At 40.5% G+C, this 26,981-nt stretch overlaps 1 protein-coding gene across 2 annotated transcripts in view; it reads left to right on the top strand.

The window, feature by feature from the left end:
• LOC126291581 (uncharacterized) overlaps positions 1-26,981 on the top strand; it is a 172,685-nt gene that overhangs the window by 73,343 nt on the left and 72,361 nt on the right. For both annotated transcript variants that reach the window (XM_049985114.1, XM_049985113.1), the window contains exons 6-7: positions 13,952-14,293; positions 24,056-24,327. In XM_049985114.1, the coding sequence (XP_049841071.1) occupies positions 13,952-14,293; positions 24,056-24,327 (614 nt within the window). The remainder of the gene's footprint in view (positions 1-13,951; positions 14,294-24,055; positions 24,328-26,981) is intronic.

The following is a 26,981-nucleotide window of genomic DNA, read 5'->3' as shown; positions in this document are numbered from 1 at the left end:
TCCCAGGTCGACGGCACGTGCACCTTCCGCCGACCACTGGCGACAACATCGATGTACTGTGGAGACCTCATGCCCCACGTGTTGAGCAATTCGGCGGTACGTCCACCCGGCCTCCCGCATGCCCACTATACGTCCTCCATCAAAGTCCGTTAACTGCACATACGGTTCACGTCCACGCTGTCGTGGCATGCTACCAGTGTTAAAGACTGCGATGGAGCTCCGTATGCCACGGCAAACTGGCTGACACTGACGGCGGCGGTGCACAAATGCTGCGCAGCTAGCGCCATTCGACGGCCAACACTGCGGTTCCTGGTGTGTCCGCTGTGCCGTGCGTGTGATCATTGCTTGTACAGCCCTGTCGCAGTGTCCGGAGCAAGTATGGTGGGTCTGACACACCGGTGTCAATGCGTTCTTTTTTCCATTTCCAGGAGTGTATATGGCCCAGGTATGGGATACTGGCAAATATTTTCTCTTCTTTCACGGTGTGGCCATTCATTGCCTTACTTTTGTGTGTTTGTGTCTACACAGCCAAAACAATTGACAAGTTTATGAAAGATTAGGGGAGTTTTTTCCTACTTTTGTCAACAGTACTTAGAATTTCATTTCCTGAAGATAAGTATTGACAGGCTGTTCTCTCCGTTTTAAATTTCATAGTTTTAACAACTTACAAACATACAAGGCTTGTCTAAAAAGTATTCGACATTTGGCCAAAAAAAATATTTCAAATACCTGACGGGGTTGGGACCCTAACCCCTTTCAAAGTAGCCCCCTTGTTCTTGCTCACACTTAACCCACTGATCCTTCCACTGCTGGAAACACCTCTGGAAGTCTTCTTTTGTATTTGTGTTCAGCTCTGTTGTCATGTTCCACGTTACCTCTTCTCTACTCTCAAAAAGACACTCTTTTTGTTTCTGTGTTGTACCTGTACACCCATGACTCATCTCCAGTTATCACAGTGTTCAGAAACCCAGGACTAGGGTTGGTGGTGTCCAGAAGGTCCTGTGCAATGCCAAAACAGATGTGTTTTTATTCCAGCGACAACTTGGGCATGAATTTCGCAGCCACTCTGTGCATGTTCAAATCATCGTGCAAAATTGCATGTGTAGAATCTTTACTCACTCCAACCTCTTGGGCAATCTCCTGCACTGTCAAATGATGATCTGTCATCACCAAATTTTGCACCTTCTCAACAACTGCTGCACTCCAAGCAGTTTGGGGCCTGTCAGAACACGAGTCACTCCGCTGATGTGCGGCCATTTTTGATTCGATTGATCTACTCCTTAATTTGTGTTACACCTATTGCATCTTCTCCAAACACCTTCAGAATCTTACGAATTGTTTTGCTTTGAGAATCACCAAGCTTTTGACAAAATTTGATGCAGTATCTTTGCTCAACACGTTCAGCCATCTTGAAAGAATTGGTAATCCAACAAACATGTTGTGTAGCACCTCACTCAGCGACCAACAGGCAGCGACTGACGCGGTGGAAGGCGGGGACAAAATTCACGCATGTGCATAAAGGTCTCTACCATTACTGTGTACAGTGATGCTGCACTGTCATCTCTATTTTGCGTGGGAAAATCGAAGGTCAGATACTTTTTAGACAGACCTCATATATTTATGTTTTTATGAGTACATGCCTCAAGATTCATAAAACCTTTTATTCTGTTTAAAGTTTCTTGAAGGCAAACCTTTGTTAACAACCTGTGTTTTTCAGATCGAAAGCAAACATATTGGTGTAAGGCCAACAAGTAGTATTTAAAATATGCTACTTTTCAATTTTCTTATTTTAGTTTAATAACAATACTTGTATTTTCTACAATAAATGCTGCTTCCACGATTCTTGAGTGTACCGCCAAATCCAATCTTCGAAAGGCCACATATTTCTGTGCACAACCATTTCACCATCATCAGATGATGCTGATGTAATGAAACTGTGGTGGGCTGGCAGTATTTGTACCTACCAGTCCAAAGTTCAGGCTTTGCCAGCCCTGCCATATTCAATGGTAGTCTACGTGTGGCTACGATGGTGGAGGGAACACTCCACCCACCGTCCCTGTTGCATCTTGTGTCTGTGTGTCATGTTTTGCTTTGATGAGCTTAGTACAGGCTCCCAGCCTTGCTCAGTTGTTAGCCATTGTCCTTGTCACACAAATTTAAATTGCTTCTTTGAAAATTCAGTCCCAGAATATATCAATGGTAGCCCAGATTCACAGCTCCTGAAAATACAGTCCCAAAATCTTATCAGTGGTAGCCAAGTTACGCAGCTCCACCAAAGGATGGCTGATGGAATGCTAGTGAGACTCGCTGCCATCACAGCCTCACTCGGCCCCAGGACTGACCGCGTGCAAACCGGTGAGGGCTAAGGGTATAAATGCAACAAGCCTGACTCAGACACTTAATTTCGTCAGGACCACCTGATGATGACGAATTGGCAGTCTGCTGAAATATTGTGGGCTTAAGATGATCAAATCCAGAAGTATATCTGAAAATAATAAAAGCAGCATATTTAATGGGGAAAGCCTCAGACCACGTATTCTCTAGTTGTGCTTTATTTCTTCTCCCAACCCTAAACAGTATGATAGTTCATAGCAGGAAGGGCAGAAGGCTCCTAGTCCCATGTTGTTGACCACAATTTCATTAATCACTGCGCAAATGACATCGAGACACTAATAGCATGATTTTTTCTGAATGAGACTGAAACTAGTCTCGTACTGCACCATTACATCCATAATAGCCTATTATAGGTAACAGGATATTTTGATACGCACAATATACTGCTGTGGAGAAATATTGTAACATATCAATTTTCATATTTTTGTAATTTAAAATTTGATTGTGTGATTTGATTTCTTAAAAATGATTAATTTAATGTTGGAAAGTTTTAGAAATCAGGAAGGAGAGAAGTAATTAATTAGGTCCCAAATTGCTATAGTGTGAGAAACATTTGTGGAAAATTACACAGGGAATTGCATAAGCCTATCTGAAGAGCACAAACAGTTTTGTTATCTGAGCATCCTGTGTGGACTCGTCACTAGTTGAAGTTAGTAACTGTTTCAGTGAAGATTAAAAACTTGTCTCAGTTACATCCCTATGCTCTGATTCAGTCGAGATCAATACAGTCCCTTCTCATAGGGTGTTAGTTATGTGGCAGTGTCGGGTAACCTCTTTGTGGCTTAGAAAGTACGGAGAGGAACCAGTCCAAGCTGAACCTCTCAGTCAGTCTATTAGTTGTGTGTTGCTAGCATAATTCGTATTGCACTTCCTGTAGAAGTACAGTATCTGGGTTCACATCTGGTTCCAACACACCATTTTAATGCATCATGCATGTTTGGTGCTGTATGTATTCCACTGCAGAGAAGTCATGTCTATGAAAATTTTGTTACAAGTTAATTGCACAGTGGAACTTTTGGGATACTAATGTTACCAAATGGCAGGGGTTGTTCCCCCCGCCCCCCTCTGAGATTAGAAATATGCGAGTCCCTCTGTAAAATTTGGGGATGATTTATTCAGCTCTGTTGTCATGTATTCGGGGGAGAGACCCTGGGTAGAGATACTGAGACCTTGACTACCAAAAAACCAAGTGATAAGAAACTATTAATTTCTGAATGAAAAATCCTGTTAGAGACCTACACCTGCATTCTACTGGTCACTTCCTTTCTTACACGAAATGTACGAGGGCTGTCCAGAAAGTAATGCACCGCAATTCCCCCCCTTCAAAAATTCGTTACTGAATGTAATGAGAATTACACACCTGAAAGAGTGGTGTTTTATCTGCACGCTCTGTTTTTCCACGTAATCTCCATTCCATTCTGTGGCCTCCTTCCAGTGTGAAACAAGGGCCAGTGTGCCCTGTCAGTAACCGTTCTTGTCCTGGTGGTGGAGCCAGTGCTTCACTGTGCGAATCACCTTCTCATCGTCCGTAAAATGCCTTCTACAAACGGCATCCTGTAATGGCCCAAACAAGTGGAAGTCAGGTGAGGTGTGACAGCCGCGTATGGTTTCCACGACCCTGCAAATCGTGGATCTCCGATGATCCTCACCTTCTGATGACCTCACCCTCTGTGCCCAGTGACTAACTGTAGTGAGAAATTTCATGATGGTACTTTGCTTGTAATGTACATCACCTACAGACACCATTTTGAAACTATGTTGCATCTACACTACCTGTTGGAAGTGATGGAAACTTGTCACACTCACTCAGGTGACTTAAAAAAAAAAATCTGTTTTTTTCTATTTCTGATAAAAATATTGTGATCCTAGTTGTATTTTGAGTGCTGAATTGGCAAAACTGTTTTTGCTTTTTTTCTGTCAGGGATAGTTTGAGTAATCGCAATTTTATTTCTCTTTTCAGTTTCTGATATAGTGCAGCAAACATGAGATGAAATTCGACAGACAAATGCACATCTTTATGATGTTATAAGTTCATCATATTAATGGAGGGTGGGATCTAACATATAACACAGTAACCTTTGTGTGTACACTTTGAAACATTTATTTGACATGAGAAATTACAGAAAATTGACAAACAATGAGCCACTGCCTTGTAATGCATACCACTTTTTTCTCTTGTATTGTGAATCTTTCTTCTCTCGAATGATATTCCAGCAATAATCTGCTAATATAGAAGGTACCCACTTCCCTCCATACCACCTTTCTATGGTAGAAATGTCTTTAGGGAATCTTTCCCCATGTTCATCCAATACGTCACTACAACTCTGTGATGTAGTCCAGATAAGAGTCCATCATATGTACCTTCAAAGACATATTGCACCCCAAATCCTGATATGCTTTGATCATATCCTTCACCATTACTTTGTAGTTAGTAGCTCTTCCACTTCCGAGGAAGTTTTCCGACACCATCTTGAAACAGCCCCATGCGGTTTTTCTTTATCAGTTAAACATGCTTCAAAATTTGCATCTTTCTGCAGCTCCCTGATTTGTGGCCCACAAATACACCTTCCTATATTTTTGCAGCTGAAAGACGGAATTTGGTAGCTAGATATGCAAACCCACAGCCTGTTGGATCCATGGTCTTCACGAATTGTTTCATCAGACCAAGTTTGATGTAAAATGGTGGAAGTAGTATATATTCAGGAGCTACCAGACTTTCACATTGTACATTCTTTTCGCCAACTTTCCATTTTCGCCTAGGTCATTTCTTTTTCACGTAGTGAGAATTTCGGTCTCGGCTATCCCACTCGCAAAGAAAAAAGGCATACTTTGTGTAGCCTTGTTGGATTCCCAGTACCATAGTAATTATCTTGAAATCTGCTCATATTTTCCATTTGTGTTCATTGTATTTTAATGAATTTAGCATCCTTTGTACGAATTCGTAATTCTCTTTTGTCAAACTAGCGTAAGCTACTGGAACAAGAGGGTATTTTATTTCCGTTATGGAGCAAAACACCCTTCAGACTTGTTTTCGATGCATCTGTGAAAAAGTCTCCACTCCTGTGAAATATAAGTAAATTCAGCATTTTCATCAGGCCAGAAACGACATTGCAAAATGTCAGTGCTTCGTCAGTTGAAAAATAAGAAATAAAGGCGTGTTCTCTGTGCCTGAACACACTGATTTTAGTACTTTGGTCCAGTAGATTATACTCTTGTAATCTTGAACCAAGCAGCTGCGCCTTTTGTTTACTTAGTCCTAGATCACATACTAAATCATTTAAATCTGCCTGTGTTAACAAATGTGGTGATGACTCACCTGTGCAGTGATATAAAGAATCATAATCTGTGATTTCTTCAGTACTACTTATTTCACTGTCACTCGGAATTTGACCTCGAGCTCTTCAAGGTACTGGAAGGTTGTCGGAGTGCTGCACTGGTATTCTCGCAAGGCAGATCTGGGTAAACAGTGTGCCTCTTCGACTTTTTGTCTGTAAAACCCTGAATTTTTGTTAGACATGTTCCTTAGGCTCCCTCCACACCATGGGAACAGCAAACAACGCCACATTCTCTTTACCTTTCCACCACTGAATTAGTTTGCAGTAACATGTAGCACAACAGAAATGTGGTGCCCATTCTTTATCTTGGTCTCCTACCTCTACTCCAAAGTAATGTGTGTATGCTTTCTTTATGACTGAAGAAAATTTCTTCCTATTTCTGGCAAAAGTGAACTTCCAACAGATGTAGCAGAAGTTGTCCGGCTTATATCGACGTCCATGACGACGTGGCATTTCTGCAAATTTAAAAATCACTTTGGTATAATACACCTGTATTAAATTAATAGTAGGGAACTAGAGGAACACTGATGCGTAAAAACAAGCAGTCGTTTTACCTTCAGCACCAGGCTCAATCAGTTTACACACAGGAACTAAAAAATTCAACCATGCTCGGAAATATGACAGACAGTCACTTGTTAGCCAAAACACCTACTCGTTAAGGCTGACACAAATTGCGGCTAACACCACTTTTGTAAACTCGATGAACCTGCTGCTAGGAGGCATGAAGCTTTACTGCCGAGGCAGCGTCCGGCTGTCGCCGTTGGAGTTAGTGAGATGTTTCAAGTGGTCTTAATCATAGGTATGGCGGGGGATAACCTAAGGATGTCTGATTCTTCCCATCTGCTGTTGCACAAGAAATTATCATGTTCTGTCATTACTGGATGCCGCAACATACCCGTATTTCTCTTTAACGTCTCTGTGTTTGCCATGAATTGTGAATATATATATATAACAAGTATCCCTGACAACGATATTTTGTTTACATTTTTGAATTTCCCACAGTAAAATGGCCTAAAAGCACATACTTTAATACCAGAAATAAACCCATGTCGAACAGTGTAATACATATGTAATGTTTCGCATTAGTAACATTGTTTTCGCCGAGAAAAAAAGTGGTGCATTATCTTCAGGACAATCCTTGTATGCTGCTGGCAGAAGGAAACATTCTGCAATCAGCTGTAAATACCAGTGCTCTCGACAAGCTCAGTAGTGTTTCATGAAAAGAATGTGGTTTTCACCTTGGGGATTACCATTATTCCCATAGCATCTCAGTAATGCTCACATGTTGATTGAAACTACTGATAACAAATCTAGCAGCACACCTCCGACTTGATTTGATGCCTTTCTGTAATCCGACATGGTGCGGTTCCCAAATACGTGAGCAGTACTCAGGAATTGGTTGCTCTAGTTTTCTACATGTGGTCTCCATTATAGGTGAGCTAAAAATTCTCACAATAAACCAAAGTCAACGTCTCATTCCCTACAACTAAATGTACATGCTCATTCCATTTTATATTGTTTGCGATGTTACACTTTGATATTTAATCATTGTTACTGAAACCACTAACAACTGTATTAGAAAATTACACGATTGTATTTCCTACTCATCTGAATTCGTTTCATTACATTGAGAGCAGGCTGCCACTTTAAGTTTTTGTGTTCTCTCCTATCATCACTCAGTGACATCACTTTCCTGTCATCGGCAAACAGTCTCAAATTGCTGTTCACAATGTCCATTATATTGTTTATGTATGTAGAGAACGAGTGTGACCTTCTCTGACTTTCAGAACTGTGGCTGTGTGTCGCTCTTTCCGGAAAATGAGGAATATGGAATCTGCCTGTTGCTCTTCGTCCATAACTTGGAGGATATTGTGTGAGAAAAGCGCAAGCTGAGTTTCACAGGAGTTTCCCTGTATCAAGGAAATGTTATAGTCAATCTCAGAATATGTTCTAGAATTTGGCAATAAACCTGTGTTCAGGATATCGGTCTGAAATTTTGTGGGTCCATTCTTTTAGCCTTCTTACACGGAGGAGTCACGAGTGCATTTTTCATAGTGTGGGATTTAGTGCTGGGTGAGAGATTCATGATAAATGCGAGCTCAGTAAGGGGGCCAATACTGTAGAGTAGTCTGTGTAAAACTGTATTGGTTTTCAGTGTGGATCTGGTGACTTATGTGTTTTGGACTCTTTCAGTTGTTTCTCAATACCAGATTGACAAGTGACTGGATAGAAGCCTTATCCTGGTTGGTCATTAATGTAGGACCAGACTTTTTGCAGCTTCTTGGCAAGATCTTTTGCTAAGCTACTGTGGTGGAAGCAGTTGTATGCTTCATACTTCGATCTTTTTGTAGGCACATGAATTTCTACCGCTTTTTGCTTATCTATATTTCCACTTTCTTTCTTGAACCGAGAGTGTTCACCTAGGTCAGTTACTCATGTCCAGATAACTTTGCAGTCAGACTTGAGCTCTGTGGACCCAGTATTTCGATTGACTGCAATGAACACTTCTCCTCTTATGGCATCTAATCTGTTGAAATATGTTCCATGCCTCATTAAATATTTCAGTGCTTTCTACTTTGGGTTTCATCCAGCTCTCGGTTCAGAGACTAATATTGGTGTGACAAATTTCGTAGAGGGCAGTACATTTACGAATTTTGTTATGAATGCTTTGGCAATTTAGTGTAAAAATGTTGACAGTCAAATTTTAGTTGCTTTTCGTGTGGTCTCTGGGGAGGGGGTGAGAAAACCTGATGTGTGCTCCACATCTACTCTGCTACCTGATAGGTGCTTTCTGTGTGTGATTCACACCCCAAGGGGGTTGTAGAGTTCTCCACCTCATTACACTGATCCAGAAATATGCAGACAAGACAGTCACAGAATCGTGGAGCCTCCAGGTGAGACCCTCTCGTCTCCAGACCAAAGGATCCTGATCAGTTCTGGGTACAATACTGCAAATTGTGATCTCTGCTCGCACCTTGTAAGTGAGGCCAGCAGTCTTCATCACTTCCAACATTGCCTGTACGAGCTGAAAATGGCCTCAGCATCCAAGGGACAGGCATCAGTTGTGCCAAAATGTGAAAATGACTGCATCTTGAGCCCTTAACCCTTTCACTGCTGTTAGCATGTATGCATGCCCTGCTACAACAATCCCCAGGTTCTATGACATGCTTACACGTGATACTTATGTTTTCCTACAGTGCATACAGACATCTGTATGCATTCTGAGCTGGTGGCCTCTCACTGCTGCCAATGGGATGCTTCAATATCGCTGTGAATAAAGAAGTTTCTGGTATTTATCCTACTGCATATGTGCATTTTTGTGTGCAACCATTTGCAGAAAATCTCGTGTTGATATCTAGAATCCTTTATGGGATAGGACAATTGTTATGACCACTTGATTTGTGATGCGCAACACTGTGAATGGGCACGTCATGCATGATTTTCCCTCAGATATAAAAGACAATACTTCAAGAACAAAATGAGATATCATTCTGCTTTAAATTTCAATATCCTACCTAACATTTCATTCATTGTGGTGTAAGTGCTAAAATCTACCATACGCAAAGTTTATGCAATGTGTTTTTACCTCTGGAAAATCTTTAAAATTTTGCACAATGTTTAACTTAATTTTGTGAAGTTCAGTAACTCTGCCATACAACGAAAAGAAATTGGCCATTCATTGAGCAAAACTACCAGACTGTGAGATGTGCAAAAGTCAAATTTTTTCGCCTAATAGTTTTCGAAAAATCGGATGGTAAATATTCCGTATCTGCTGGAATGCCGTCTCTCAGCAAAGGCACCAACATTTGATGAGTAGTACAGTTATACCAAAAGGTGCCTCAGCATGGAATGCAGTGAGCACTTCCGTAGCAGCAAAACGCTTAATAGCTGTAGGGAAGGTGCTCTCCACATCTTATATGAGAACTCTTGGCAAACATACTAATCGCACATTGGATTTCTATCAATCCCTGGATGCTGTTTTTCTAATGGGCTTCGTAATGCACCTAACATTGTATCTCCCAAGAACTAATAAACCCCTCTCCTCATGAGCCTGCTCGAATTAAGCTGAAGGAGTGGCCACTAGTCCACTCACTAGATCAATGGGCAAGGCTGGACAGTCCATTCCCACATTGACACTCTGCCTTGAGTGACGTAAATTCATTACAACCCACTGCTCAGAGACCCCTGTGTTTGGTATGGTGTAAGGTGCCTCAGTTGCAGAGCCCATGAACAAAACAAATGATACCTTATATGTCCCGTGTGCCACACCTTATTATCTGCCAGCGCTACAGCTGGATGCATCTGCCTGCTGACGGCTCACTGTGGCCAGCCCCATTTGCAGCCATTCGCAGAAATGAAACTTAACTGAACATAGGTCAGCAGAACAAGGTGGATGGCATGCCAGTGTGTGTTCCGGTCAAAGCTATGAAGATAAGCTATGATAAGAAAGGCCAGGGAAGTCTTTTGCTGGGTGTAAATGCAAAAGGCAGTGCTGGTTGTAAAAACAAGAAGCAGTGGGTGAAGGGACTTGTAAAATAACTGTACCTGCGTTAAATCAAAAGATAACTGGATGAGAAAAGCTCAAGGAGTGAGGAGGTGAATTGTGATGTCAGTTCACAATAATATTCATTGCCGGCAAATCCATTAGAGGATCTCTGTTGCCCTAATGCACACAGTAATTAGTTACTGTGAGCAACAGATATAATTGTCATTTGCAATTCCAGTATAAATTGGTGACAGAGAGGAGGAGGTAAACATTTGTTTTTTGAAGAGTTTTCTCTACATTTTGTCATGGTCATTCAGGCACAAGAGCAATGTTTGTAAAGATTAAAAATTGACCCACATGCTTAGAAACTGCTTTTACCAAAGTAAAAATATTTTATGCAAGGAGAGCAACTGAAGAACATGCCAGCTGTACCCATTATCATGTTCAGTGTAATGCAGACTCATGTTCCATGCCTAGAAAACTTGTAGTCAGTCTGTATCATATTGTTTTACTTGGGAACAGAGAGTTGAATGTTTAATTGTCATTACAATTAACATTGGTTGACTTAATTTCTGTGAATCTAAAGATATCTTCATCATCTAACTTGTCAGAAGTGATTTTCAGCATGGTACTGGTTAGATGCAGCTGTATTGATTGAAATGGCAGCATTGCACCTGGATCTTACTGCAGAGTGACAAACCAGCATAATCCTACTGATTGAAGGTAGAAGCGACTCCTGCTCGATATGCTGGACCATGCCCTCATGAGTTTTGTAGAAGAATCCAATAGTGGCAACAAGTGGATTAGTAAGATACTTGGATTTGCATTCAAGAGTACCGTGGTTCAAATTTTGCTCCAGACACCAATCCTTTGTTTCTCTAAACCACGTAAGATAAATGCCTTAGTAGTTCCTTTGGAATGGGTACGACTAGTTCCCTTCCCCTGTTTGAGCTTGGTCTCTGTCTAATGATTCGTCCTTGACACAACATTAAGCCCTAAGCTTCCTTCCAGAAATGCCCCAAACTATTGTGAGATTTCTGCATGTGACAATCCATCAGATTGTAGATTTTGCAACTATTAAGCAGGTTTCCTAAGATCTGGGTCCTTTTGTGCCATTGCCTAAAGTGATTTTCAAAATCCAGCCATGCTATGTCAGGCAGAGCGAGGTGGGACAGTGGTGAGAACATTAGACTCCCATTTGGGAGGACGATGGTTTTAACCAGTGTCTGGCCATCATGATTTTGGCTCTCCTGTGATTTCCCTAAATTGCTTCAGGCAAATGCCAGCATAGTTCCCGTGAACGACATGGCCGACTCCACCCCCATCCTTCCCTAATGTGATGGGACCAGTGAGTTTGCTATTTGGTCCCTTCTCCCCAATCGACCAACCAACAATGCTATCCCAGTATACGCCTAATCTCATTTCTTTTTCCATGTTTAGTTACGTCCAATAATTGGGTTTCTTCATTTGTTGCCTAGCCTTTTTTTCCAGTTTCTACTATTTAGATGTTTCAAAATCCCTCATTGCCGTCCTATCTTCTTTCCACATTTCAAGTTCTTGCCTGTATAGTAGGCCACTTTAGATAATACACTTCATAATTTTTAGGGTTCCGTACCACAATCGGTGAAATGGAATCTTTATAGGATCACTTTGTCGTCCACCTGTCTGTACGAATTTTAAAAACCTTTTTCCTCTGGAATATATAGATGTTGAAATTTGTATTGCATACTAAGGTCTATGGTTCCTTGGAGGTGTAAACAAATTGAAACTTCCAATGCAGTCAAAAGACATGGGCATTTATGTCCCATATTTTGATACTCACAAACTCCCTCAACAAGAAGCAAGGTTTCACAGTACAGGTAAAGTTGTTGAATTGCATTAAACAAAAAAAACTTCATTTGTCATCAGATGTTAAACATGACATTAAAACCTTCCTGAAAATCTTGGAATACATGGAATGACATCTTGACAGTATCATTATTGATAACCGGGAAAAATGGTCATGATTCTCGATTCCCAGAATGGGTGAACTGTCTCCACACATAATTAAGTTTGTATGCAACCCTCAGTGCGTGAATCCTACTCCGCCTGGTCAATTATTTTTCTTAATCTCATGTCCACATAGGTACTGAAAATCATTGTCTCAGAGAATGCCAGGTTTGCCATTGTTGTTCTTAATGCATTTGTAATTGCTTTCTATTGTACTTGTTATGTACTTTAAAAAATCTGACACGTGCCATTTTGTCTCCATAGAGCATTATTTTTAACCTTTCATTCTTTCCTACTGTCATTTTCTTTACATTTATTTTTCATTTCATAATCTTTTACTCATAGTTCTGATCTCCTCTACCATTTCTTGAAGCTCCTTTTCATCCTTGGCCAGAAGAACCACATTTTCTCCAGATATCTCTAGTTCCTTAGCAACAACACCAGAGAAGGAAAGTTGCAACTGACCTTATAGCAGAGATGATGAGTCACGATAGGCACAACAAAAGGATACACACAATTATAGCCATTAAGGCCTTTGTCAGCAGTAGACACACATACGCACATGCGTGCGTGCACACACACACTCACGCAAATGCAACTTGCACACATGTCTGCAGTCTCAAAGAGCCAATTGCAGTGTAGTTTCAGCTCTCTGAGACCGCAGACATGTGTGCAAATTGCGTTTGTGTGTGTGTGTGTGTGTGTGTGTGTGTGTGTACTGCTGACAAAGGCCTTAATGGCCAAAAGCTAATCTTTTTGTTGTGCCTATCGCTACTCGGCACCTCCGCTATATGGTGAGTAGCAACTTTCCTTCTCTGGTATTGTTACATTCCATCCTGGAATTGCCTCTTTGTCGATCAGTAAACAACACTCAATCCTATCTTCTAAATACTCTGCCATATTGAAGAGTGTTGTTGCTAGACAGCAGCCTTATTCTACATCTTCCTTCAGTTCTACCCATTTGTATTCCCATTGTTTCTGTCTTACTGAAAACCTCCACGTGTTTCCCACATACCCCCTGCCCAATATAGTGAGTTTGTAAGTGATCGTCTTGTCCACTATTTTATTTATGTGATTTTCCCATATTGTCAAAAGCTTTCTCTAAGTTGTTAAATCCACGTACAAACTCTTTCAGTTCTCAGTAAATCTCTCCTTGAATTTGTGATCATCCTACTGCATAATTTGTGCCTTTCAGGTTCCTTTTATGGGACCTATATGAAGGGGTCGGCAGTGCTAATTATCAATTTAGGAAGGAGTTATTTGATTACATTATCTTTTCCACTTTCAAATGCAGCAGTCACTGCCAACAAATAGTTCCATATTTTCCAGTAGAAAATTAGATCTGGTATATAAATTGATTTGTTTTATTGTATTTATTTTCTTGTCTTTGAATTTAACAAAATATATAACGTGCAGCAATGCAATATACACTTTTGTTGGTTAGCACTTTTGTCTAGTATTCTTTGAAACATTTCTACATCTACATCCATACTCCGCAAGCCACCTGACGGTGTGTGAAGAAACTCCACAAGATACATAAATTATGGAACTTTCACTTAGTTACTGCTGCATATGACTTTTGAGGGATGGTATTTTGAGAAGATTGAAGTTAAGTTTTCAGAATAGGAGGAATTTTCAGTTACTTCCCAGGACACTCATAAAGACAATCATATTTATTGGCGTTGCATTTGCAACAGATGTTTTAATTTTGGTTATCACTAAACCAATTTTGGTGTACTCCGTTTAGGATACCGGTTCACCTTCTATGCCTACTGCCTCCTCTGTGAAGCGTATTCAGAAGCTGAAAGCTTCTGCTGGTGAAATGTCACCTGTATCAGACCAGTCATCTGCTTCCGGCCCGTCCAACGTCAAACAGGAGCCAATGTCTGTGGAAGAGGAAACCGATGGCCTGTCAGAGAGCAGTTCTTCAGGCTCTGTCAACAGAGACCAGGGCGCCACCCCTGCTGATACTTCAGGAGCTGTGGAGCAGAAAATCCCTCCAGCTATCGCTGGCCCCAGCGGGCTGAACAAACACGCAGGGCGTTTGCAGTCACACTTGAAACTCGCTCGCTCATTTCCTCGTATAAAGGTGAGTACCTTTCTTTACCCCTGTACTGCACTGCATGGGCACTCATAACCCAGTTGTTATAAAAAAGAAATGAAACTCATTTTATGAATGCCACTGAACATATTATTTTCAGAAAATGTAAGCTTTCTGCTTTACTGCTGGACGATGCTATGTAGATCTGTAAGAATTACTTCAGTTAAATTCCCAAAAATGTCCACATGTGCTGATATTGGGGGAAAAAAATGGAGTGAAAACAGTTTTGATTGACACTGTATAATGGAAGTTGCGGTATTGATTTTAGAATGCTCTAAATGTTCAAAGTTGCATGACATGGTTAAAAAGAGTTTTTTTATTCCTTTTCTGCCTCACAAAAATGGCTATTTGTCCTAGTTCCTGTCGGATTTTGTTTCTTGACAGTGCCTAAACCAGATATTGGAGCTTTCGACCATCCATCTGAGATTGGTGCTCAATAACAGGTGACATTTTTTTGATGCACACTTGTTTGTGATTAATTCTGGGTGGCTTATTCAACTAGCCAGTTTTTTCCCTGTAACTACCCAGTTCAGTATGTTACGTGAGGTGGTACTTGCTATACCCAGTTCAGTGCGCTAGGTGAGGTGGTACTTGCTATATATACTTGCTCTCCATGACAACAGTACAGAAATGGAGAGGATTTTTACTTACCAGCTACAGTCTTATATTTGATAAACAGAATATATCAAGCAAAAGCTTCTGTCTTCCTCTCCACGTTGTCTTTTCTCTGCCAATATATCTGTTGTTTATGTAATGTTTCCTCTTGCCGTAACTTTCACTTTATGATATCAAACACGTCTCTTGATTACCTACAAAATTATTACTTTCTTTCACTTAAATGCAGACAAAAATGCCTCTCTCTCTTTTCTACCATGAAATGGTGTTAACGATATACCAGCATATGAATTGTGTGACTAAATGTAAATGTCGTGTGACTAGGGCCTCCCGTCGGGTAGACTGTTCGCCGAGTGCAAGTCTTTCGATTTGACGCCACTTCGGCGACTTGCACGTCGATGGGAATGAAATGATGATGATTAGGACAACACAACACCCAGTCCCCGAGCAGAGAAAACATCCGACTCAGCCGGGAATTGAACCCTTAGGATTGACATTCAGTCGCCCTGACCACTCAGCTACTAGGAGTGGACAATTGTGTGACTTTTAAATAAAGCTCCTAAGAATTGTTTAGATTGTTTGTAGGTTGGCAACATTTTTAATGTTTATTCCTGAAGTAAAATTACAATAGTACATATTGTTGACCTTCATTCCTTTCCATTCTTGTGTCGAGAATACATGAGTGTCGAGTTTGAGTCCACAATGCGTGTGTGCCTTGCTTACAGATTTTTCTCTATTCATTGAGTCAGACAGATCTACCCTAATCTGCTTTGATGTATAAAAACATTATCATTACATTTTTCTTTGTATCACATAAATAATGGATTGGAAATATGGAGAAGATCCAATGAATTGTTGAGAGTTTCTCTGCAAAGTGTTGTACAACTGCATTAGCAGAAACTAAAAGAGAGACATTAGTGTATCATAGTACTTTTTTTCCCCTCCCCTGAGACTGCAAAGCCATAGAAGACTTAGTAAATATATTGCTTCCTCCTACATACATCTCACAAAAAGGCCACGAGAATTTGAGGCATTCTGTGTAATCCTCTCTTTATGTTGCTTCTCTAAAAAATGTTCTGTTACCTTTTGTGTCCGTTCTAATCTGAGTGTTTATCATATCTTTGTCATTTTCAGTGAACCAGGTTGGATTCGATTTGTAGCTGCTTAGTTAGTTTAAGATATCCTTGGTTAGTCTATTACTATCCATTCAGTGTGTGTGCCCAAATCACTGTAGTCTTCTTTTCATTATTACATCAGTTAGCTGTTTTCATTTTCCCACGGAGCTTTCTGTTTGATCGTAATTTCAGCTTTGTTGTTACTTTTAGGTCCTTGTGTTTTTCTTTAGAGTTCTGTTGATTGTATGTGGAAAGCTTTGCCCTAGTTTGTGACTCAAAAATGGATACTTACCTTTTCATTAACATTGCTCTCCTGTTGAAACCAATAAACCTTGCCCCACATATTGATTCAAAGCACAATATAAATGGCTCTGAGCACTATGGGACTTAACTAAAGCACAATTTATTTCCTCAGTTATATGCTTTCATTGTTGTGAATGAATATAAAATGGGTTTAATAAAATTATGGAAAATCTGGGATGGAATGTAACAATATTAGAAAAGGAAAGTTGCTACTCAACATATAGCAGAGATGCTGAGTCACAGGTAGGCACAATAAAAGACTCGCAATTAAAGGTTTCAGCCATTAAGAGCTTTTTCAACAATAGACACACACACACACACACACACACACACACACACACACACACACACACACACACACACACTTTACAGTCTTTATCCTTTCTTCCTCAATTGCACTTAACCACAGGTAATTTCTGTTATGTCTCCATTTAAGGAATGGATCTTTAAATAGACTTCCATAAAACGTAGGAATGACTTCGATTTTTGCTTTTATGCTGTCTTTTGCTCTCAGTGCATCATCTCAAACATTTTCGCTGGGTTTTTGGTTTAACCTGCGTAGATGTATTCATTTGGAATTAGAAGACACTGAAGGGTATGTGTGCTTACTGACGAGGTGTGAGGTATGTGGGAAGCGCTTACTATAAGTGGCAGTTAGATTGGTCACTTATTACCTCTCCCTCTTTCTCTCTCTTAGCCTGTGTGAAACCATCCTCCATCTCTTCCTTTATCACAAATCATTTTATTGCTTTGTAAATTTTACACTCAGCTGCATCTATAATGTGTTTTTCATATTCTAATCTTTGGTGTCCTCTACTCTTCCCCCCTCTCTGCCTAAAGTTTTCCACAGAATTCTTCCTCAGTACCTTACACCTGGTACTCTTCTACTTGGAAAATCTGTTTTGCCTGGGGATAGTTGATTGCCTGCCTTTCTTTAGTCATTGTGTATAGTTACACTTTCTAGATAGAATAATTTTGCACCTATAAGCTTCTGTTGTTACCAATGTCGACATTAAGCGTGTAACTGCTCTCCTGTCTATTATTTTTCTTTGTTTCATCAAACAATGGAAAATCCAGGATGGAATGTAACAATATTAGAGAATAAAAGTTGCTACACACCATATAGCGGAGATGCTGAGTTGCAGATAGGCACAGTAGCTTCATTTATTCTTACATTATGAAGTGCACAAAGTGTGCTCTCTTTTCAGCAATATTCAGAGTCATTCTTACTTTCATGAGAATTTTATTGTCTGACAGCCTCATCAGTGGTGTATGTTCCATGTGTGCTTTACGCCCTCTGGAATTTTATTTCATTTACTTGATTGCGCATCTTTGACACGGGTTTAATGGCAGTGGTGGTAAGCCACATCTCTTCCTTACATACTTATTAACACAAACTTGTCTTTGCGAATCTTCTTTTTTTTATTATACATATTTGCATTTTGTAAAGACCAGATTATTTTTGTGTCTCTACACTTTAGTCACACATGCCTGAAGATTAAGAAAATACTGTTTCCCGTTGTTGAAAGCGTTCTGTAAGCCTGCCATCGATTAGAAAAGCATCCCAATTCTTTTCCTTATGAAATAAAAGTGCTGTTCAATAAGCAATGCAACACTTTTTTTCTGAGAGCAGGTTAGTTCTATTCAGTTTTCCAGTACACCATATTATTCTCCACTCTTCTGGCTACAAAATCCTATTTTTCAACATAATCTCCATTCTGTACAGTGGCCTTATGCCACATTATTGGGAGGGCGTGCCATGGTACCACTCAACAGTGGAGCCGTTTTTCTGTATCAGTAACCTCCTCATCATCCACTTACTACTTCATGTGGAGAGCATTATTCATTGGGCCAAATGGATGGAAGTCGGAAGATGTGAGATTCAGACCGTAGGGTGGATGAGGAGGAATAGTCCAGCTACATTCTCTGAACTCTTCTTGGGTGCAAAGATTTGTGTGAGGCATTGCGTTGTCACAGAGGAAGAGAAGTTTGTTTGCATCCTTGTGATGACAAAGAGGCTGAAGCCTGAGGGCTGCACAGTTCACTTCAGAGTTGGTCATTGCACCAGGAGAGAGAGAACATCAAACAGAATAACCTCTTCAGAGTCCCAAAATACCGTCACCATGACTTTACTGGTTGAAGGTGCATTTTTAACATTTTCTTCAGAGTAGAGGAGGTGTGGTGCCCCTCCGGAGTTTGCTGTTTTGTTTCTGTTTGAAGTGATGATGTTTGATCAAAAAAAAAAATGTTGTCACTATCAGCCCTGTAACACACAAGCAATTGTGGACGAAAGGTCCTGTGTTGCTCTTTATGGTCTTCCGTTGGGGGGCCGGAAATCCAGTGGACAGACACCTCTGAGTACCCCAACTGGTCAATGAGTGTGTCAGTACCACCAACAGAGACTCCCAGTTGAGCAAAGAGGTGTTTGATTGTGATCCATCAGTCGCCTCGAATGAGTGTCTCTGCACGTTCCAACATTGCAGGAGTCACAGCCGTGGTAGCTGGTCGTCATGCTGGAGATCAGACAGGTTTGCGTGACCTTGTTGCGATGATAATAGGTGCCTTGCCCAATGTCTCACTGCCAGCTCCCTGTAGACATCCTGCAAGGGCCTATGAATACTTGCCATGCTCTGGTTTCCACCAAAAAAAAACTCAGTGACAGCTATCTGCTTGGAGCACCTATAGTACAGACACCATTTTGAAGGCTACATATAGTGCCACCACCAGTCGGAACTTCATGAAACTATATTGGCTGAAGTGGGAATATTTCACGATGTCCCCAACAAAATCCACATTTTTCAACCAAAATGGCTGAGAAAAAAAGGTGTTGTATAACTTATTGCATGCACTTCATACTTCTCAAATGTATTTTCCTGTCCTGAAACCACAGTCACCAAAGCCAATAATGTCTTAAGTTTTTTTTAGTTCTGCTCTCTGGACTGTGCTTTAGAAGTGTCATATGGTGGTCAGTGTTCAATAGCTTTGACAGTTACTCACTTCACTTCCTTGGTAATGGGATGGCTTTCCTTCTAAATCTGATAATAATCTACCCGTTTCATAGATATTTGACACTAGCTCAAATAATTTTCTAGTTCTTGTGTCTTTCACACATTTCAGAAGCTCTGAAGTTGTGTATTGACTTCTGAATTGCTTGATCTCAGATCATTACCCTCTCCGACTCTGGCTTCATTTCTAGAGAACACATTTTTCCCATAAGTTTCCACCTCATCACACTTCAAGGCAGATGTTCTCTGTCATCCAGGCATTTGACACATTCCTTCTTTGTAGTTGCTAATTTAAGGTGTTTCCCATCTGCATGTCCTGGATTGGCACCTTTAATCTTGCCTTATCTAAAATTGTGCCTAGTCTTTCTGTATAACATGTCTGCAAACTTTTGGAGCTAGTGGATCCTTTTTCTGGTGGAAAGATTGAAGGGGAAAGAAGAGGGGCGAAGGAAAAGGATTTCTGATGAATAAGTCTACCCTGATCTCTGGTTATGGGTGACTTTCTTGAAGTCTATCCTTTCCCTAAACATCACCAAACATATTCCTTCACCCCTCTTCCTTCCCCTTCAACTGTTCTGCTAGGAGGAGGAACCACTGGCTGCAGAAGTTTGCAAACTGTAATACCGTTTATATGTATGTTCTCATGCCACTGCTGAGTGAGTAGATTTTTTAATCTATCCAGTTACATCGTATTTTCAAAATCTGACTCTTTTTGTTGATGTATATCATGTCAATTTTTTCTACAGTCTATGAAAAGATTTCTAACATACAGGATGTCAGAGGAAGTAGCACCAGTTGAAATTCATCATCACCCGTACAGGGTGTGATAACCAAGCAAGTAGTGTGCAGGCAACTTTGCGAAAGCAAAGAACTGTGAGACGCAGTTGTTGTTTCCTACTGGTATCTTGGTCAGGGAAATTGCAATAGACCTTCTTCCAGATACAGGCTCAGAGTTTTCAGAACAGTTAACCAGCACAGTTTGCCTATATACTGTTCACCAACAAATACATTTTCTGCAGCCATTGCATTTGGAAATTTTTGGCTGTGCATCTCATTATGCTGATCTTGCTAGCTCCAGTTTCCATCCTGTTTATCTGCAGAAGCCCTTGTTTGGTCAACATATTTGCATTGCTGAAAGATTGTGTAAGCTTTTCATGTGCCGATTTCAAACATAGCAGGCAGACTGCACAAATTTGTACGAATTGTGTTGTGAATGTTTCAATTTTTTTGCATAATACGAGGGCTATCCACAAAGTACATTATGTTTTGGAATTAAAAATAAATAAAGTATTGGAATTTTTTTATTATATACAGATGAAAGCCACACTTAAATACTACTTTTCTACATAGTTGCCATTTAAATTAAGGCACTTATCGTAGCGATGGACAAGCTTGGAAATTCCTTCGTCGTAAAATTCGCCCGCCTGCGCCTTAAACCACGTGGTTACCTCATCTTGAAGCTGTGCGTTGTCATCAAAATGCTGCTTAGCCAACCACTTCTTCATTGCTGGGAATACGTGGAAGTCGCTCGATGCCAGGTTGGGACTGTACGGCGGATGAGGAAACAACTCCCACTTAAAAGATTCGAGAACTTCACGAGTGGCATTTGCTGTGTGGGCCTGGGCGTTGTCGTGAATCAGCAAGATCTTTGAGCCTAACTTTCCCCTGCGCTTGATTTGTATTGCTCTTCTGAGGTTGTGCAGAGTTTGGCAAATACCTTTGAGAGTTTATTATAGTGCCTCTTACCAGGAAATCATCAAAAATCACACCTTTTCTGTCCCAAAAGACAGTCGCCATCCTTGCCGACATTGTCTGCATGCATTTCTTGGGTTTTTGGGGGAAATTTGTGTGCCCCACTGCATTGACTGCAATTTTGTCTCTCAGTTCACATGCTTAACCCATGTTTTGTTACCAGTAACGATGCGATCGAGTAATGAGTTGCCATCTTTCTCGTAAGCGTCCAAAAACGTTAACGCTGCAGCCATTTGCTGATTTTTGTGAATCTCTGTCAAGATTTTTGGTATCCATCTTGCACAAAACTTGTGGTAACCAAGCTTTTCGGTAATGATTTCGTGCAACAGACTTAGTGAAATTTGTGGAAAACTCGTAGAGAGTTCAGTTATTGTCTGTTTTCACAGACCGTGGCATCGACAAATTCGGCAGTCACTATGCTGGGTCTTCCACTTCGCTCTTAGTCATGAACGTTAGTTCGGTCATTTTTAAATTTTATGAACCATACACTTGACAAAGCTGCCGATAGATTTCTATCGGTGTACAGCTTTTTGCAGTCGGAAACCTTATTACAGCACGTATTTCACACTTCGCGGCATTTTCAATTAACGCTGACATTTCAAACTGTCACAGTAACTCAACGGAGTACAGCACGAACCTCTCACTAGCACGGCAGGATGCCGACTGAGCAGCAGAATGCCATGACACCAAGATGGCCGCGCTAGCCCCGCACCCAACTGACACAAACGAAAACATAATGTACTTTGTGGATAGCCCTCGTATATTGAAATAGTTGAGAGGTTGCTGCAGTTGTTTTTTGAACTGTATTTGTAACAACTATGTTTTCTCTGTTTGTAGCTTTAGGGAAACATACTTTTACGCAATCATAGTATTTGCGTTGCTACTTCAGTGCTCAGTCTGTAAATAAATTTGTCAATAAGATTTAATAGTATGGATAAAAAAATCTACTTGTCAAGTGGTGACAAGAGAACACACATACATGTATTAAAAAGGTTTTACTTATGCAAGCAATCTGAGCCTATGGCTCCTTCTTCCAGGAGAAGGGTTGGAGGGGAAGGAAGAGGAGTGAAGGGAAAGTAACTGGAGAGCTTTAGGAAAAAGGAGTAGAGTTTGGAAAAGTCACTCAAAACCCTGAGTCAGGATAGACTTATCTGACAGTATGAGAAGGAAAGACTGATGCATAATAATTTTGGTCTCTCTCTCTCTCTCTCTCTCTCTCTCTCTCTCTCTCTCTCTCTCTCTCTCTCCCCCTCTCCCCCCCTCCCCCTCTCCCCCCTCTGCCCCTCCCCCCTCTCCGCACTCTCTCCCCCTCTCCCCCCTCTCTCTCCCTCCCTCCCTCCCTTGCTCCCTCCCTCCCTCTCTACCTCAATACAGATTCCCCCCCCCCTCTCAATCTCAATCTAGATCCACCCCCTTTCCTGGACAAATACTCAACAATAGTACTCATTTCTACAGGAGACTAATTATGCTAACAAAAATAAATTCGCACAGAATACTTGAAATGCAGCATAACAAATGAAAAATGAAATGTGAGATTCAATCATTCTACAGCACTGTTTATTTTCAGTTGGCTAAAGTGTTAATCCGAAGTGGTAAGAGTTTCTCAAGTCAGCCACAGGGAGCTGTGAGGGCTTGTTTTCATTCAGTTTGCTTACGTTATCAGCACTTAAGAACTGTAAGTTGCTGTAATTTATAATGGATGCAAATTAGAGCCATGACTGTCGAGGAATGTAGCTGTAAGAGTTTGTGACACACAGTTTGTTCACGCAGAAAATAGGACATTAATGTTAAGTTGCTGGTCATTCATGAAACAGAGGCCACAGACAACTGTGCATTAGGAACGCCATTCAGTGTCACAGATGTGAATGTTCATAGATGGCATTAGATAAATAACAAATGAGATAAAACCAGTTATACACGCCAGCCAGAGGGGATCAGGGGATAAAAGCAGGGTAGGTTTCCTGAAATGGAGTGCCGTGTTGGTCAGCACTTGCAAGAGAAACACAGTGAAGATTTCTTGAATATTTGGTGAACTACCGAAGTGTAGGTGTTGGAGATAAGAGGAATTCTCCTCATGTATGTGTCACGGAATTCAAAGCAGGTTCAGTGAATGCCTGTATGTGAGGAAAATGAAAAGGGCTGGGTTACGCTATGGTTCAGAACACCAGCTCAGTGACTTCCAGATCTGTTTTATGAGAAACTATTTGCATTTCGGTGTCATGTAATGGATCTGTACAAACACCATGACTATTTGTTAGACTGTATGTGCAATGGAGATCAGACACCTGTCTATTTGGATATGACGTAAAACATTACTGTTAACATGAAGGATGTCAGAAGTATTGCTGTAAGTATTCTGACAATGAAAATGCCAGAATAACAGTAAATCTGGGTGCACTAGTAGATACAAAGAACTGATGGAACTAGGTCTTTGTCATGAGTACATTTTGTGGGATTGCCTTAGAAAATAAATAGAAGTATGTAAAGTACAGCAAATTTCTAATGTTTTCATCTCCAAAAAAACCAATGACATGTAGAGTTATTGATGCTGAAGTAAGTGCTTGAGATGATGTATAATATATGATTTTCAAGTTCTCATCAATATGTGCACTCAGGTAGTTGTAGAATTAGCGTCACACATTTACTTTCCCCTGGTGCTGTGTTACTGATTGTGGTGTATCAGGTCTTGTACAGAATTGAATGATCGGTGGACCATTTGCCGAGACACTGATTAGCAATACTTTTGAGTATATCATTTATTGTACCCCCTGTTTTTGCAGCTCTGTTGGACTTGGTTATGATGCTTGAATTATGAGCAATGACCACTGTTTGTGTTTTCAGTGTATCATGTGAGAATTCATCGAACATGTGGCAACAGTAATTGCGTTAAGGCTATCTTCCAGGGGTTTAAGTAAATGTAATGTTCACATCTCTGACTCAGCGAGGACTTTCCACAACAGGTAACGTCACCGAGGTCAGGCCGCGGCAGAGGTCAAACTTCTCCCAGAGGGGGCGGTATGAACCGAGGTGTGACGTCACAAGCAGGTGGCAGTGGTGGAAACATGGAAATAGGCATGCTGCCACCAATGTGGAAAGACAAGGACGGCGCTTCCACTACAAAAGTCCTCAGCAGCCCGGGAGCCGCACCTGCACTCCAGTCTACACCGTCGAGGGGACCCGGCAGGTTACCGCGTGGGGGCAAGGGCGGTGGCCAGGTGGTGGTCCCTCCAAAGTGAGTACCTTTGTGTTATCTGATTCTTCTATATGTATCAGTGGAAAAATAATCTGTAGGTGGGCTGCTGGACACGTAGTATGCAGCTCTCAACCAGAGACTGGTGAAGTAGTGTGTGGGGATGTGACATTGTAACATGTTTGTAATGTGCTAGTTATCATTACATCTGTCATGGTAGTTTTATAGGAGATGACTAAAAATGAAGAGGGGATGGGATTTTAATAGATGCTGCAGATCGTGTGACAATTGATAAATGAGCTTCTGTGTTGTGTTTTTTGTGTTTTTATTGAGTAGAGTTGTAGTTTTTTTTTTTCTGCCCAAGTCATCACAAAGGTAACATTCAACACAATTTCACTTATCTGTTCCTTAACGGACACACAAACGATGAATGTCCCATGCGTTCATAAAATGCACAAATTTTAGAAAAGGAAAAACAGAATTTTAGCTTATTCTTACAAAAGAATTTACTCTAACACAAATCAGCAGTGCAGTACACAGTCGTTGGTGGCCTGTATATGAGAGAGATGTCATTTTCATGTTCAGTACCTTGTATTGACTCTTCTTATGCTCTGGTAGATGTGCTGTTCCTTGTTTGGGTCACCCGTATTTGCAGAGCTGATCCTGGTCAAAAAAAAAAATGAGACACACCAATGAGACAGCTAAAATACTAAACTTATCGTATTTTAAAAGAAGGGGGAGGGAGAGATTCACTTTACTGCTCAGCCATCTTACTTTCTTTGTAAATCCTTCTGCTATCTGTTACAATTCTGAATCTCTAGTCACATGAAATTTTAATCCTAAGTCTCCACCATTTTTCGAACACTGATTCTTAGCCTGCAAGTATCCTCTAGATCGTCCGTCCGTGATCGTGTCCTGCAGAACACCTGTCTTACGCCCAATCAATCATTCAATAGTGAGAGTTTCAGTTCCTACTGTTGTCACTCTGGTTATGTTTCGTAGTCTGCTTCTTCTACTACTTTATGCAACTGTGGCACTAAACCACAAACTCCCCCATTACATGTCCTTTATAACTGACTTTCTCTAATTACTCAGTGAAGAATAGTGTGTTGCAATGAAAAAATTGTTAATCTGCATACATTGCTGAAGATTTTTGTTTCGTCACATTATGACTCTCGCTTTAAATTTTGAATGTGTGTCATTCAAAGTTAGTTTGTGCCGTTGTTTCTACATGACCGCAAGCGCATCACAGAAGTTGTTTGCCATTTGCCCCCTCTGGTTTTAAACCGTGTGTCGAGCATGTATTAGTCTTGCGTGGTTAACTGTGATGAGTGCCTTTGCAATCTAGTTTTGTTGTGTTATTATGAAGGGCTGTTGAATGAAAGGAAGTGTAAGAGTGAAACCCATAGCTTACCCTCATATAGCACTGAGTAGCGTAGTTGAACTTCGCAATTCTCTCACTGACCAGTCGCAGTTGACAGTGTCTTAACTTGTTTGATCGAGTACACAATGAAGACAGGTTTGAAATTTAGTGTAGGGATTTGGTGCATAGTTTGATGATCGAGTGCCACTTTTCCTCCCATTATCGTACAAATACTAGCGATGAATATTTTTTCTCTAACCAAATTGAGAATTGCAATGTTTGATGTAAACACTGCTGCAGTAGGATACATAGTGCCCCATCAAGTATAAACTGTGCTTGCGTCCCTCGCCTTTTTACAAGGAGGAGATACAGTGTGAATACTAGTTGTATATTCAGCAATTTAATACATTGAAGGCATTAATTTTTTGACCATTTTATTGATGTCTAAAATACGGTAGTTAATTTTATTTGTAGAGCATTATTTCATTCAGATTGTCAGCAGAAAATATACCCATAACATTGAAATTATGCACACTTTGGTTCTGAAAATATTTGTCAAGTGATAAAACACCGTTAGTAGAGAATGCTATATACAGGGAGGCATGTTGTACAATGCCTTTTGCATATTCATTCTACACTTCAGATTTTAGAGCGTACGAAGTGCCAGTGTTGCTGTTGATAGTATTTAGTGTGCGATTATATTTGTTATTGTGTAAGTGGATCAGTGCTACCCAAAGTTCCATAGGTCATGCAGTCTTAATTCACAAATATTCTCATAATTCGTATTTAGATTTAACTCGGTGATTAATTTTGGTTCTTTTTGTTTTATATCAGCTGTATTGCTTACATTATAAAGACTTTTGTAGTTCAATACACGGAATATAGTAATTAAAAAAAAATACACTGTCAACATTTTTTCTTTGTCAGAGACAGTTTCTTTGTATGAAGTTCAGTCTCAAATGTTTCAGCATCCTGTCCAGCGTATAAATTTGAGACTGTTTACCACACACATTTTTAGCATGAAACAAAAAATTGAGAGTTGTGATAACTGTTAAAAGTTCAGTGTGGCTGTTGTATAAAAACAGAACTTCCTTTTTTGACTTAAAGTCTCACCAATTATGTTTTACTAATTTTATGGTCTTCTGGTATATTTTGAGCTCTGTATGCAGTAGGCTATCAATTACTGTCAGATATATGGGTGCATACTGTGCTTAGGAATGATTTCGTACATACTGACACGTGGTGGAATATTATACAAATCGTTCCCTTTCCTTTGGATGCATCAGTTGTGGTGGTAACCTTTTTGTTAAATTCTTTAGTACAGCTTTGATGC

This window comes from Schistocerca gregaria, chromosome 9 (assembly GCF_023897955.1).
Source record: "Schistocerca gregaria isolate iqSchGreg1 chromosome 9, iqSchGreg1.2, whole genome shotgun sequence".
Taxonomy (NCBI): Eukaryota; Metazoa; Arthropoda; class Insecta; order Orthoptera; family Acrididae; genus Schistocerca; species Schistocerca gregaria.
The sequence above is the reverse complement of the archived record's forward strand: the minus strand, read 5'-3'. Positions and strand labels throughout refer to the sequence as shown.